This window comes from Crotalus tigris, unplaced genomic scaffold (assembly GCF_016545835.1).
Source record: "Crotalus tigris isolate CLP2741 ecotype Arizona unplaced genomic scaffold, ASM1654583v1 scf7180000017731.4096049, whole genome shotgun sequence".
NCBI lineage: Eukaryota > Metazoa > Chordata > Lepidosauria > Squamata > Viperidae > Crotalus > Crotalus tigris.
The window spans coordinates 1,701,344-1,717,500 of NW_024096599.1; the positions used below are offsets into that span (position 1 = coordinate 1,701,344).

A 16,157-nucleotide genomic window follows, 5' to 3' on the forward strand; every position below is an offset into this window, starting at 1 on the left:
ATTGTTTGCAAGAACCTTAAGGGGGTTCTTATTCAAATTTGTCAAGCTGTTTGCCAACAGAAATCTGCTTCCTGACTATTTCTTTGATAGACCTGGCTCAGACATGCTTACTTTCCTGAATCATGGCTGTTTCTTTCAAGCAGCCTATTGAATATTGTTCTACTTAACTCAATCTTTCTGCATGTGCAGAAGGATTGCTTCCTACTCAGTCTTTGAAATAGTTGATTCAGTCTGCTACTGTGCTTCTGTAATGGTAGCTGGTTATCTGACTGCTCCAAAATGCCAGGCTCATCCTCCAGCATATTTTTCTATTTCTGAGCCTCTGTCTACAGATAACTGAGATCCCAGTGGCTCTTTTTCTCTAATTCAAAGTCTGACCCATCACAAAAGCCCATAACATACGTTAAAATCTGCTTTGTTAGGGTATACAGGACAGTCTGCAGTAGCGTGCCTTGCTGAAATACCTTACAGTTCAGTCTTACCTTAAATATTGTTTTTAATTCATAAATATGTATGCGTGTATTTATGTATATATGTGTGAGTTAGTAAATAATAACTAAAATAACAATGACATAGTAATTGTATCAGTTTGGAAATGCTTCTATATTTTCCATGGATATCTATTTCTTCTGTAAAGAGAGAATTACAGTGGAATTATGGAACATAAGAAGCAGGGACAGAAGAAAGCTCAACACAATGAAATATGAAATGAAATGACTACAGGTTGACAGTTTAGGTTTTGGCAAACTGAGATTGACTGGGATTAGATATAGTTAGAAGATCACACTTTATAATTCAGGACAGGGAGAAGAAAGAACATGGTTGCTTTTATAGTTAAGAAGTATCTAGGAAGATCAGTACTTGGCTACAATGCAATTAGTGACTAAATAGTATCAATTGTATTTTGTGGACAGTTCTTGAATATGACAGTCCACGTTTATGCTCTAACCACTGATGGAAAAGAAGAAGAGGTTGGTGAGTTTTATGATCAAATTCAACTTGAAAGTGACAGAACATGGACGCAAAATATTCTGTTTGTGATTGGAGACTGCAATGCCAAAGTTGGAAACATTAAAGAGGAAAATTGCATGGCTTAAAAATCTGAAATGAAACAGGAAACCAACTTAATTAATTTTGGCCATTTCAATTTTTGTCATAGTTAACACTTTCTTCAAATAACCAAAATAACATCTCTATATAAGGCCATTAAATAGAGTATATACCGGTTGAAATCAATTTGGTTATACAGGTAGTCTTCATTTAGTGACAGCCTCATTTAGTGACTGTTCACAGTTTGACAGTGATGAAAAAGTAACTTTGCCACCAACTTTCAGATTTATCACCTTCACAGGTCTAAAAAGTAAAGTAAAGCTAAAGTAAGATAATAAGCACAGTTGCTATTTCACTTAGTTACTGCTTCGCTTAATGACCAAGTTTATTATTTTTTATTATTACTAAAAGGGATGGAAAGGCTCAGTTATAGCATCAAAGGCATGGCTGATGCTGTCCGTGGAACAGATCTTGAACTGCCCATGATGAAGATCCAAGTTAAATAAGTAGAAGAAAGCCAACCACTTTCCATGATACGATTTTGAATATATACCCATCATGTTCAAAGAAGGACATGGGGAATCACTTTGAAATCCTGAACCTCATTGATAAGCCAATAAGTCAAACAAATGGATCATTGCCCAAATCAAGCCAGGCAATTCTCACTTGGAGCACAAATGATTATGCTTAAATTATCTTACTTTAGACACATTATGCAAAGACCTAGCTCTCTGGAAAAGGCTCTAATGATGAGAAAGGTGGAAGGAAAAAGAAAAAGAGAAGAACTAATAGTAAGGTGAATAGACTCTATTATACTGGCTATAAGTGCACCGTTGGGGAATCTAAAGGGACAAATCTAAGTGTGTGGCCAATAAGAGTCAACACTGACTTGATGGCATATAATCAGTCAGTATTTTTCTTAGGAGTACTCTGAGCCAGTAGTGTCAGAAATATTGACTATAAACATATATAAGGATCCCTGGAGGTTGCATATTGACTTTGAAAACCACATGTTTCTTTTTCTTTTTTTATTAATGCATCAACACAACAATTGGAAAGAAAATAGATTTAACACATAAAAAAGAAACAGTATTACAAATTTGACGATCTATATTCAATATTTGTGTGTGTAGACTGGAATCTTTTCCATCCCGTTCTGAGCTTCTTCCTGGCCTACTGCCAAATTATCACACAAATCATTTCCACACCTCCTACTTCAACTTATATCCTCTCTGCTATGTTCCTTCTACTTTCTGATATCTCATATGTGGGGAAAAAATATTTTGTCCAGCTTTTTCTAAACCAAGTACAAATTTGTGTAGCACAGTACAAGAATATTGTGCAAAGAGTAAATTGCAAATATATATAATAATGACATATTAAAATTTTAATGTATTTAATGCACTTTTTCATGCAGCTGCTGATAAAAACAGGATCGCCAACATGATCGCCAACATCCGATAGCGGATATGGCACAAGAAGAAGAAGATTTCTTAATTAAAGTACAAAACATAGAAAGTATTATAGTATATGATATACATGCTGGAAAATTTTTCTTTCAAGTCATTTTGGATTTCTGGCAACTGTTTCTTGCACTATTCTTGACAGCATATTTCGGAAGTGACTTGAAAATTCTTTCTTCCCAAGGGTGAGAAAAGTAACTAAGATCATCCAAAGGCAAGACTAGGAATTTATCATCTCCAAGTTTCTAATCTGACACTTTAACTACTGTACCAAATGTACATATCTACAGATTATAATATAAAGTCATAGTCACTTATAACTGCAGTCAATATTTTCTAAGCATTTAGTCCTCCCTCCCTCCTTCCATACTAATGAAAATAAAAATAAAAAGGAAAACATACAAAATGCATTTGAATCATCGTTCTCTTTCATTTTTCCCTGTTTGTTCCTTCTTCCCTGGATGTATTCTGAACTTCATTAACTTTTAATTATTATTAATTTAAAAATTGAAATTTTGATCACGAATGTCATGCAGCCTGAACAGATACTAATTCAACCTTTTTTGAAGGGAGTAGAGAAATTACTTCAGTCTGCTTTTATGCTCTGGGGGCTCTGAGGTCCAGAGTGGGTCAGCCCCTAGTTCAGGGGTTCTCAACCTTGGCAACTTTAAGACTTGTGGACTTCAACTCCCAGAATTCCTCAGCCAGCAAAGCTTTGCTGGCTGAGGAATTCTGGGAGTTGAAGTCCACAAGTCTTAAAGTTGCCAAGGTTGAGAACCCCTGCCCTAGTTCAAGACCAATTGGCTACCTGCTGTTCAGAGAAAAGCACGAGCTTGCTGCCTCAGCTTAACTGTAGCAGCCCAGCATACCTGAGGTTTCTGCAGAGCAGACTGAGAGGGAACTCCCGTCATGGTGCTCTTTCTCAGCCTCCACTATGGCAACAATCTTTGCTGCTGCTACGGTATTAAGCTGAGGCAGGGAGCTGATGCAGGACTCCTTGCCAAGTTGCAAGCCCAGAGTTTTGGTGATTGGTGACTAAATTAATTATTTAGTTTTAAAACGTAATGTTTATATTTTGTTATATTTTTATTGTATTTTCTTAAATGTTACCCAGCTGCATTTTAATCCAGTTCAGCCCACACCTGGGACTTTTGTGGGCCACATGCAGGCTGCATGTTTGACACTTCTGCTCTGGGCTATATTGTTGTTTTTTATTATTATTTCTTAAGAGGGAAATTATAAATTGTTTCAACATGCTTTTAATATAATTTCAACAGGATTTTTCCTGTAATCTCCACAGTAAATAGAGATAGAGCAATAGCTCTAAATAATATTATGATACAAATCCAACAAAAAGCACATGTCTTTCAGTGGGAAATAAGTAACCGTTTGGATTTCTCTCATTGTTTTGGGTTATGACAGGACGAACTGGATGAACTCCGGGCTGAAATGGAAGAGATGCGTGACAGCTATCTTGAAGACGATGTTTACCAACTACAGGAACTTCGACGAGAGCTGGATCGTGCAAACAAGAACTGTCGTATCTTGCAGTATCGTCTCAGGAAAGCTGAACAGAAAAGCTTGAAAGTTGCACAGACGGGTCAGGTGGATGGAGAACTAATCAGAAGCTTAGAACAAGATCTAAAGGTGGGTGAAGAACTTAGACTTAGTGGTATTTAGGCAGAATAAAGTCTTCTGCCTAATTGAAAAAGTGTATGTTATCTTGACATTTCAGAACTAGAATGAGAATTATATTTTATATATGGGAGTCAAGTTCTTTGTATTGTAAATGTCAATTTATTTATTAACTTGATTTCTATACTACCCCAATCTCATAACTCTGAAAGACAAAATGACAAAAATGTCTTACTTATAGTAGGTACGCTATTTCATGTATAGGACAACCAAGCTATAATTGTTTATGTATTGGTCATCTCACATTTTGATAACTGTAATGTGTTCTATATGGGAAACCTGGATCCCTTTTGAAACAGTACCTTGTCTAGAACAATGAAGTAGCTGACTGAGGCACCTGTCCATACACATTGTTCAACTTGTTTTGAAACAACTGCACTTGATAACTTTGTTACCAAGCCAGATTTAACCTAGATTTTCATATATTGATATAACTTAATTCATTTATTCATATATTGATATAACTTAATTCATGTATTCATTTATTAGAATTATATTCTGCCTTTAGTTTCCACAATTCAAGGCAGTATTCATAATGCTCTTCTCTCCTGTTTTCCCATACTGTAACAACAACCCCATTGAGACCACAATAATTAATGGGTCTGGCCTATCATTAAATTTATCAAAGGAAAGCCTGCTACATATACTCAGACACAGTGCAGTTCTCACAGGCTTTTTCTATGGTGGTGTCTGCACTCTTCAATATTCTCATCAAAGTTTTGTAAGGCAACAAATATTACATGTTTATATTCAGTTGAAGATCAGTCTCTTTGCCTAGATTTTCCTTTTATGAATGTTGGGTAAATAATTCTGTGCTGTTTTTTTCCTTTTGTTCACTTTTTAATAAATATTTTAAATCTTTTTAAAACATATATTTAATAATTTTATGATATTGTTTTAAGATATTTAAAGAGATATGGAAATATATAAAATAAATAATGTAAAAGGGCATGTTTTAATACTGTATAATTGTACTTTAAAACTTAGAAACACTTCTTAAATGAGGTGCTACCTTTCTAATTTTAGGAAAATGTTCCTGTGAAGTAGCATTGAAATATCCCTTTCATTATATGCATTTTGAAGGACTGTGTTATAAAATGGTTCAGAACTGGCCCTAGTTTTTCACTGCTTGAATAAATACTTTTTCATTGCTCCAAATTGTACTGAATAAGTGTTATTAGAAGAACAAAATACTACATGTATATAGCAAGGTTCCTTTCTACTTTATTGTGATAGGTACTTTCTCTGTAATAATACAGATATTTTCTTAATTGAAAAAAATGGAAACAAAATTTTACATGATTTATTATGTTATACTAAATATAATATTAATTGGTTTTAATACCTCAAGAACTTAACCGTGTAGTTTATATTAACTTAAGAATATTGTGGGATAATTAATTTAAGAATATTGTGGATAATACTATCTTCAAGTGTTAAATTTGTTTAATGCTAATATATTACTACTACTACTATTATTACTAATAATATGTGATTATTAGCGCATAATTGTATTTTTACAGTTAGCATTTTTCACTTTTCATTTCAGAATGAAACAGAAGAATTTAAAGAATTGAGGTATTATAGAAATAACATGTAAATCGTCTGGATAATGGACGGCTTTATTTAAAAGTTTTTATAGGATATTTTGGAGAAAGAAATGTATATATAATAATTGGCCATATTTGTTATGATCTCTGTTTTCTTATACTGGATTTGGAAGAGCACTTGTTCCTTTCCTAGCACTTCAACCAGTGGAAAAGAGAAAAACACTTATTTGTTGATATTTTCCCATGACCATGTACTAATTCCACACTGCTTTGTAGATTCAAAACATCATTTATCTATTCTTTATTTAGGTAATGAAAAGTCTTTTTAAGTTATTAAGTATGATTGTATGCTTTAAAAAAAACATAGGTAGCCAAAGATGTATCTGTCAGGCTGCACCACGAACTGGAAAATGTGGAAGAAAAGCGTGCTAAAGCAGAGGATGAAAATGAAGTTCTTCGTCAACAAATCATTGAAGTGGAAATATCCAAACAGGCATTGCAAAATGAGCTAGATAAATTGAAAGAGGTAAGTGGCAACAACATTACTTTGGGAATTAGAAATAAAGCGAAAAGCTGTCAATGCATGCAGTGTGAGGGATATGGGCAGTTTTTAAATCTGATAAATAAACAGCAAATTGGATCCTATATTAAAACATACATCAAAATGACAAACTACAGACATGGATCATTTAAAGAACAAATTTGTTGTTGTTGTTGTTGTTAATTGCGAAGTCGTGTCCGACCCATCGCGACCCTATGGACAACGTTCCTCCAGGTCTTCCTGTCCTCTACCATCTTCTGGAGTCCATTTAAGTTCACACCTACTGCTTCAGTGACTCCATCCAGCCATCTCATTCTCTGTCGTCCCATTCTTCTATTGCCTCAATCTTTCCCAGCATTAGGCCCTTCTCCAGTGAGTCCTTCCTTCTCATTAGGTGGCCAAAGTATTTGAGTTTCAACTTCAGGATCTGGCCTTCTAAAGAGCAGTCGGGGTTGATCTCTTCTAGGACTGACCGGTTTGAACGCCTTGCAGTCCAAGGGACTCGCAGGAGTCTTCTCCAGCACCATAGTTCAAAGGCCTCAATTCTTTGGCGCTCAGCCTTTCTTATGGTCCAACTTTCACAGCCATACATTGCAATTGGGAAAACCATAGTATAGAACATTTTAATTTGATGTCTATGGATCAGGCCACCAACTACTAATCACAGAAACAGACATCAGGCTGATAAAGGAGAATATTTGTAGCTCAGGGTTGAAATGAGGGGTCTTTGGTGCTCTCTGAACTTGCTTGTTTTCTTGCAGACATTTCCTTACCCAAACTAGGTAGCATCATCAGTGCTAATAAGGAATGGGGTTTGCTCTCAGTTTATATTCCAGTGGCTTGCTTTGTCAGTGTTGGTGGGAGTGGTCTTGGAGGGTTGTTTACTGTTAGCTTAACTGGCAGTTCCTTGATTGGAGTATTGTTTACTTGTTGATTGTTGGTCTGATGTTAATCTTGGTATTGCTCATCTGGGAGTTGATTGCTGGGGAGGTGTTTTTGGTCTTTTTGTTCATTTTTGTGACTTGTTGATTGTCTCTTTTGTACAGTGTGTAAATGTTGTTTATGTCTATTCATTGCCAAATAGGAAATCCCCATAGACCTGTTGAAGCAAAAAACACTGTAATAATCTTCTGCCAATAAATAGAAAAACTGCATGGCTGATAGATTGGAAAAGGTCTATCTACAGTGGAAAAGTCTACACACCCCTGTTAAAATGCCAGGTTTTGGAAATGTAAAAAATCAGACCAAGATAAATCATTCCAGAATTTTTTTCTACCTTTAATATAACATATAAATTATACAAATGAACTGAAAAACAAATTGAAATATTTTAGAGGAAAAATTTAAAACTTACAATAATATGGTTGCATAAGTGTGCATACCCTCTTATAAGTAGGAGATTAGATCTAGGCAATCTCATCAAAGACAAAGATGAAATACCCATAGTATTACCTTATGATATACAGATGAGAGGGATATGTAAAAGCAAAAGGTAGAAGATTGGCTCCCTTGAGCTATGGTGCTGGACAAGATTGTTTTGCATTCCTTGGACAGCCAAGAGAACCAACCAGTACTAAAGGGAATCAAAGCAGAGAGTCCTGGAAGCAAGATCATGAAATAAAAGCTATCATATTTTGGACATTTCAAAAAAGCTGATGCATCTATGCTGGGCAAAATAGACAAAAGAAGAAGAGACTAACAGTGCATGAGGGCATAGGCAGAATACTAGAAGCTACAGAAATGCACCTGCGAGAATTGCATAATGTGTGAGATACAGAATGGCTTGGTAAGCTTTTATCCATGGGATCACAAGGAGTTGGTTAAAACTCAACAGAGCATGACAACAACAAATTCCTCTGTAATTTTAGCAGAATCCATTTTTATGTAACTTCTGTATATATTTAGTTATAAGAAAATCTGGATTTTCAATTGAATTGAAAATGCAACATTTTAAAAGATTAGTTGTTGATATACTCCACTTTTTCCTAACATGATGCTTTCCAGATGTTCAAGCTATTGTATGCTGGAAAGAAAGATGATGGCAAGAATATGTTCCTTACGTTTTACAATTAAGCCATGGTTATATACAGTAGTTCTGCACCACTAAAACTATTCCAACCATTAGTTTTTAACAAAATACTGTAGCATTTTTGTATGTTAAATGCTTTTCAGATCTCATTCATTTCTTGCTAACTTGTTTTACAGCATTATGTCAAGTCATTCTGCAGCTGCCACTCTATTTTTAATCCTCCTTACATTTTGTCTGTACAACAATATTGCCCTCGATAGAAAGCGGGATTTATTTTCTGGGCAACAACCATAGTGAACAGCTGATGGTAATATTTTATTTTGTGGGCCTTATGAAAGTAAAAGGATCATTAAGCGAGTAACATAAGAGCTAGATTTATTTCTGTAGTTAGAAATGCCACAACCTCTTTTCTGCATGTTTTACATACTACAAATATAGAAGTGGAAAACTAGTTATATAATTCAAAACATTTATTATAATGAATTTTGTTACTTAAAATGCATACCCATATTAAGAAACTTGAAACTGTGCTCATCTTTGCCCTAATGATACTAAACATGTGAAGAAAACACAAATGCAAAACAGCAAAAGCAGTCTTTAGCATCACAAAGCCCTGATTGTGGTTTTCTTGTAGAACTGGCTGTGATATTGTAGTGTTGCTACAAAAGAAGGGCAATTATACCATGGTACCAATCAGTTAATGAAGATTTATGACAGCTGTGTGCAACATGGTCCCATCACTTGATATTTTCTGAGCTATTATTTGAAACAAATAAGGGAATAACAAATTTCTGAACCAAGACATTCATTCTTTGCATTGATTCACAAGCATCAAATAAATGTAAAATGACATAGTTAACAACTTTTTCAAATGCCTTCCTTAAGAATATAGTTATAAACAGGGCTTTCTTTTCTCATAGAACACCCAGAATGGAGTTCTGGCACCTTTTTTGGATGGAACCTTGTAGGATAGGCAAGGCGGGTTGTATGATGTGTGTGAGTTCCGGCACCTTTTTTTTTTTTTTTTTTTAGAAAAAAAGCACTGGTTATAAAGAACGATGAAGCTGTAAAGCATAATAGTTATAAAGAATGTCACAATCACCGCAATGAGCATGTGCTACCTTCTAAAAGGCAAATGTATCTGCTATTCCTACCAGTTTTGTGTTCTACAAGTAATCCTTGAATTACAATGGCAGTTGGGAGCAGAATTTCTATCATTAAGAATGCAATTGTAAAGTGTAACCAAGTTGTTTATTGACAGCAATCCCTGCAGCCCAGGTTGCTGTCATTAACTGAATCACACTATCATTAGATGGGGAAATTTCCTGTTGCCTTCCCACAACCAAAGTCATTGGTGAAGGCTCATAAGCAAGATAGTGGCTTCTGTTAACAGGGGAAGGGAGCAAGGAATGGGCAGGGGTGTTGGGAATAGTGCACAAGAGACACCCTGCACATTAGGGAGGATGCGAGAGGCACTGCATGGGTCAAGGAGAGTTTGTGAGAAGTGCTGCATGGGTTGGGGAGTGTACATGAGGCTGATCAGGGGGGATGCACAAGTGGCTAGTGCAACATAAACACAGAGGGATTTGAGAAGACTGCATGATCAGGGGAGATTTACTGCAGTAATTTGTGATCTTCCCTGCTGACTTTCCCTTCAATTTTTGAGGAATCCAGCATGGAAGATTATGTGATTGCAGGACACTTGACAACTGGTCATAAGTGTGAACAAGTTGCTAAACATCCAGTCAAAATTGCATGATCACAAAAGTGCTGGGTTGGCTGGAATTCCAAGGACCAATCGTAATCACCGTTCATTCAGTTCCATAGTAACTTCAAACAGTTACTGAACAAATGGTCATAACATGAGCCCTACCTGTATATGTGGGGTCATAAATAACAATTGTTAGGCCAAATATCAAGAATATATACATCTGTTTACACTACTTCAAGTAATCAGAGTTTCAAAGGAATTGATGTAAGGAGAGTATGTATGCATAAAGTTGAATAGTTTTATTTCTAAAGTGCTTTTCAAATAAGTCAGAATAGGTATCTGAAGGCTTCAATTCTTTATTTATTCCAATAGGTATTAAAAGTTTTTAAACCATATAATACTATTCCACTGGTTATTCAAGGATGCTATGCCTTCTTTGCTACCTTTATTGCTATATGAACAGTAAAAGAATGAGTTCTAAGCTATGTTCAGTTTTCTTATTTGCACTGAGTTTCCTGAGATCTACTATTTAAACTCTTTGTTTTACTCTAACAATTCCTTCAAAAATGTTCTAAAAAAGAGGGAACAATCTGTGAGCTATTAAGATTGTTGGCTGAGCAGTAGAAAAATAGCCAGGGAAATTAACGAAGCCTGGAAAAGTGGCCCCTTGTCAATCAACAGGAGTGACGATTTACCACCAGCTTATCAGGTATTTACGAGGCAAGGACTTGGCAGCACAAGGAAAGAACAGCCAATGACTTAATAACTGTCCATCAACACTCCAAACAATGATCAAAAAGCCACATACAACCAGGCACCACATAAATATTACACATAGAATAACTCAAAGCACACATTCTGGTGAGAGAGAAGTTTCCTCAGGATGGGCTCCAGCACGAGTCCGAAAGCTCGGAAGACTAAATCTCTGGTCCCAGGACTGACCCAGATTGAATCCTGCAACATTATCGTGGGACAAACATATTTGCCTTCATTCACTGTAGCCAACTTTCCAGGTCTCTGTCTTATTACAAGTTCATTAATCTCTTCATACATCATAAATGTTTTATTTTGATCAATTTAGCATTAATAAAATTAATAAGATGGAGGATAGACTTGTAAGAAAATATGGCTTCTGATCACTTGGTCAATTTTTAGCAATTTTCCCTTTCTTGTGCCAGTCTACTTCACTGCTACATTTTCATTGGAGAAGGGTTTTTTTTTATTTAAAATTTATTGCAATAGTTTTTATGCCAGCCCCTCCCCCAATATATATTTAGCTATTCATCCTCTCCCAATATTTATGAAACTTGTGACCATTCCAATAGTTATACTGAAATTTGTAGGGGCAGGGAGGGTCAGAGATTTAGATCAGTGTTTATTACATCCCAATTAGTAGGCTAATAGTTAGGGATTCAAAAAGCTATCATGACATAATATTCTCTCTTTATAATATGCTATCTTGCTACAGATACGAAAAAGTCTTCTGGCAAATTGATGGGCTGCTGCAGGTAGTTGCCTCTGGCATTATTTGTAAATAATGTAGCCTGGAGTTTAATCATCAATATGACTAACTCCTCCAGGTTGTAATGGGGGAAAATCATAGAGTATAATCCTAAACATTTACCTTGGAGCAATTTCCATTGAATTTACATCACAGAAGAGCTATATTAAGTAGATAAGTCAGTTATTTATAGAACAAGTTTTAAACTGGTGTCTTTATAGTAATGCAGCAGAAGACTGCCCCTTATTTCATTACCACTTCTATCACTGACAGGATAATAGTAGAAAACAAATCAACTTTTTTATTTTTAAATTACTTGAATTACTTCATCTCATAATTAACCAAGCTCAGTGGTGGGATTCAGCCAGTTTGCACCAATTTGGCAGAACCAGTAACTAATTTTCTGTTGCCCAGGCCCAGAATGGACTACCAGAAGCGGCATCCACACAGAGAACTAGTTGTTCACATATTTGAATCCCACCACTGACCAAGCTAAAAACTGTTTAATGCAGCAATCCTTTATATAACAATACATTATGTGTTATAAGAAAGGAGTCAGAGGTCAACATAATTTAACATAATTTATCTATAGTTTAGTATGACCAAATTATTTACAAAGGTCTGGTGTATTGTTTAAGAAAATCTTCTTGAATTATCTTAAAAGAATGTTACCCTGCATGTAAAACATTCATAAAATCTTGAAAAACTATGGGATTATTTAAAATAATAAATCTATGAGTTTGAGTGTCTAAAAGATAATTAGAAGTACAATATATAATATTATAAAGTTTTATTGTTTTTATATATGTATGTATTTTTTTGCCCTGATGTCTTAGACAAAAATACCGTAAATGCCGGCGTATAAGGCGACTTCCGCGAGCGCTGAAATCGGCGCCAAAGACGGGGGTCGTCTTATACGCCGAGTCGTCTTATACGCCGGAAATACTGGTAGTTTCCGGCGTATAAGACGACGTTCTAGGAATGCGGCCCGGCTAGAAAGACGGGGGTCGTCTTATACGCCGGGTCGCCTTGTACGCCGGCATTTATGGTAACTTAAAATTTATGTAACAGGTTTCAAATACATAATCTTAGAGTGAGTACAGCATGGGAATCATTTTATAAAACATATTGCTTTCCAGAACTGATGCAGATTTATCCATCACACATTAATATAATCCTCCAAATAATCTTCTATATCAGCCTTTCTCAACCTTTTCACCCTAGAAGAACATTTGAAATAATTTTGAAGTCTCGGGGAACCCCTACATAAAAATAGAAAACATTCAAAAACTCATTATATATAATCCACATTTTACAATATTTACAACAACAGCAAAGTGGCAGGCCAGCAACTGAGTTGCAGTGCACAAAAATTGCCAGCACTGCAACTGCTCAGTGTGCAACTGCTACCAGTGCTAGAAGCTAGAACAATGACAGTGTTTTGCCTTTTGGGAGAAATTTCAAAATATTACAGATAGAGCTGTTTGATCTGATAGACTCTATGACCATAAGATATGCAACCTAAGTTCAGGTAGTCCTTCTTTAGTGACCACAATTGAGATCATCAGTTCTGTTGTTAAGTAAAGCAGTCATGAAGTGGGAAATCATGTGAATACAACTACGCTTTCCTTTTTGCATTTCCCTGTCCTTTGGAATGGTCACCAGGTGCTGATAGCCAGATTACAGCTCCTGCCTGTTTTTTTACCTTTGGCTTTTATTTGCTTCCTGACCATTTCCCGCCCCCCTCACCCTAGTATTGGGTTAATTTGCCAGAAGGGAATCTATGTTTATATTTACATTCATTGGAGGGGAAAGGATTATAAGACAGTAAGGAGGCACCTAAATGCAAATACACATTAAAAGGAATACTGGCAACCTAAAGCCCATTATGCACACAAATACTGAATTCTCCATTGTGTGTCTGCTTACTTCCCCCTTGTGTGTCTTGTAATCCCTCCCTCTCCGATCCCTCTGCTCTGTGAGGAGAGAGAAAGGGGGGAGGAAACAAATCAGGCACAGGAGAAGTTGCCTATAGAGATGGTTTGATTTTTTCCTTTTCTCCCATGCTTGTTTATTTAAGCAATCTCTTGGCTCTGTGGGGAGAGGAAAAAGCAAAAACTAGTAACTTCTGTAGGCAATCTCATGACCTATTTTTTTCTTCCCCCCCCCCACTCGCACAGAGGAGAAATTGGAGAGGAAGGGATTACAAGAGAGTGAGCAGGCATACAATGAAGAATAAATCAATCTATTTGTGTTACATGCTCATGGCTCCTAGTCCTGAGCATGCTCTGGGCTGCCGGCATTACTGAATTGCATTCCTTTCAATGTGAATTCGCCATTGTATACTTCCTTGTAATCCCTTTCTCTCCAATCTTGTACATTCTGCAAAGGAAAAAGAAAACAGGTCAGGCACAGGCTATATTCTGACTGTAATGGTGATCACATGATTATGTGATGCTGCAAAGGTGGTAAATATGAGCATTGGTCGTAACATTATTTTTTCAGCACATCATAATTTCAATCTGTCACTGAAGAAGACAGTCATTAAGCAAGGTCTATCTATATCCCTGGTGTGCCAAATAGCAAATCAGAATATAATCTCAGCATAAGCATAGATTCTTTCTTTTCTAGTTCCATTGTGCTTTAATTTTTATTTTGCCTTTGGCCAAATTGGCTGGAAATTATGAGATTTGATATCTAATATTTATGAAAGCACTGAATTGGGAAAAGCTATGCAAAACAAATGGCTTTTGCTTTAGGTTCTTCCTCTAGTTTGATAGAAATTGAAGAATATAAATTTGGAAGGTTTCCCAGATTGTTAAAATTATAAATATTTCATACTTCATAACAATTTATCATGTAAAAGCTAGCATCTTTGTGATTATAAATGCTAGTAACTTTAAATTAGAATTGAGACGAACAACTTAACATTTATGTTAGATTTTAGTTTCTGAACATTTTTAAAACCCAGGATACAACATTGGTGGTTTTAACTAAAATATATTACTTTGTTTTTCATTTGTTACAAAGGTATTACTTTCATAAAGCATTTGATCAGTTTATTGATACCTATTCATACTTTCTTTCCTTAATTAGAGATCTACCTACTGCTACCTGTGATTATATGTTCCCTAATCTAAACTAATGAGTTGTCATCAGGCCCAAAACCATTAAGCAGCAGGTCTATATAATGGCTTCAGCAGCAGGGTAACATAGATTGGCAGAACTGGAAGGAAAGTTTTGCAGGGCACAGGAAAGAAGATGGAGGCAAACAGAAATGCCTGACTTTAGAAACAGGGTTTGGCAAAGTTAGCAGGATGAAATAAGAAGGATAGAAACTAAACATGAGAGGACAGGGTTTAGCAACAAGGTTTGGCATGGGAGGAAAAAAAAAAGGAAAGTGAGATTTCCTTTGTGTTGAGTTTGACTACAAGTTGATGGTTTTCTTGACAAAAACAAAAATTTTTGCTAGTGCTTCCATCCAGGGATGAATAAATGAGTGTGTGTGTTTGTGTGTGTGCGTGTGTGCGTATAGATAGATAGATAGATAGATAGATAGATAGATAGATAGATAGACAGACAGACAGACAGACATATTCATTTTTGCAGTTTAGACTGCAAGGCTGGGATTAGCTGGCAAAGTCCCATTTTAAATAGGTCGTGTTATGTTTTTCAAGGTTATGTAAATGTCAGATAGGTGCTGTCACCTCTTTGGGTACCGAAGAAGCAAATGAGTAAATACAGTTTTATTTTGATTAATATTAATACTTGCGGGGTGGTTGATAACATAAAGCCTAGAAGAGTCTGAAAATAGTCTAAAATTGTGTCTTCTAATTGATAAGAAGAAATAATAACTTTAAATTAATCTTGGGAGTGAATAAGAATGCTGAAAATGTAGATCTGTTGGAAATTCCAGCAAGCCTTACTGGCTAAAGCTTAATATATTCCTTGTAGATAAAACAGACAGACAAACACACACACACACACACACACACACACACACACACACAAACACTGCAGCAAGTAAATGTCATGCATTCTCTTAACAGCTCATCTCTACTTCTATTGTGTTCTAATTTTCACACTGTAAATTTTTTAGAAAAAAAGATTGAAATCCCCATGGCTCACGCTATTAAGAGAGCATCCCCAGTATTCAAGGTTTAAGGGAGTTTGCCCATAATAACTTCACTTATGTGTGTTGTAATAACATCCTCATCTGAAAAATATGAGGTGTGTCTTGATTTTTTTATAATACCATTAGATCATAATAGTTACAGTACTGGTCAAAAGTATTTAATGTTAGAAGTTGTACACATCCCAGAAAAAAGTCAAATCTGAAATTACTTGAAGTGGAAGACATACAGAGCAAAGATGAAAGAAATTTATACAGCTAAAGAAGAACTTGCAGAAAAAAGTAACAGAAAGTTATTTGATAAAAAATATTTGGCAGAAACTTTCAGAAAACACTTGATTTCAAGACAAAAGGTGTAATCTAGATCAGAGGTCCCCAACTCCTGGGCCACAGATCGCTACTGATCTGTGGCCTGTTAGGAACTAGGCCACACAGCTGAAGGTGAGCGGCAGACGAATGAGGGTAACTAAAATCATCCCTCCCCC

The 16,157-nt window shown here is 35.8% G+C and overlaps 1 protein-coding gene and 1 long non-coding RNA gene across 5 annotated transcripts in view; one reads left to right on the forward strand and one right to left on the reverse strand.

The window, feature by feature from the left end:
• The window catches only part of MTCL1 (microtubule crosslinking factor 1), a 96,508-nt gene that overhangs the window by 20,307 nt on the left and 60,044 nt on the right, over window positions 1-16,157 (forward strand). For all 4 annotated transcript variants that reach the window (XM_039339200.1, XM_039339202.1, XM_039339201.1 and 1 more), the window contains exons 2-3: window positions 3,936-4,160; window positions 6,126-6,284. In XM_039339200.1, the coding sequence (XP_039195134.1) occupies window positions 3,936-4,160; window positions 6,126-6,284 (384 nt within the window). The remainder of the gene's footprint in view (window positions 1-3,935; window positions 4,161-6,125; window positions 6,285-16,157) is intronic.
• LOC120306267 overlaps window positions 7,170-16,157 on the reverse strand; it is a 72,856-nt gene continuing 63,868 nt past the window's right edge. Inside the window, exon 4 of the long non-coding RNA XR_005556223.1 lies at window positions 7,170-7,398. This is a non-coding gene — a long non-coding RNA (uncharacterized LOC120306267). The remainder of the gene's footprint in view (window positions 7,399-16,157) is intronic.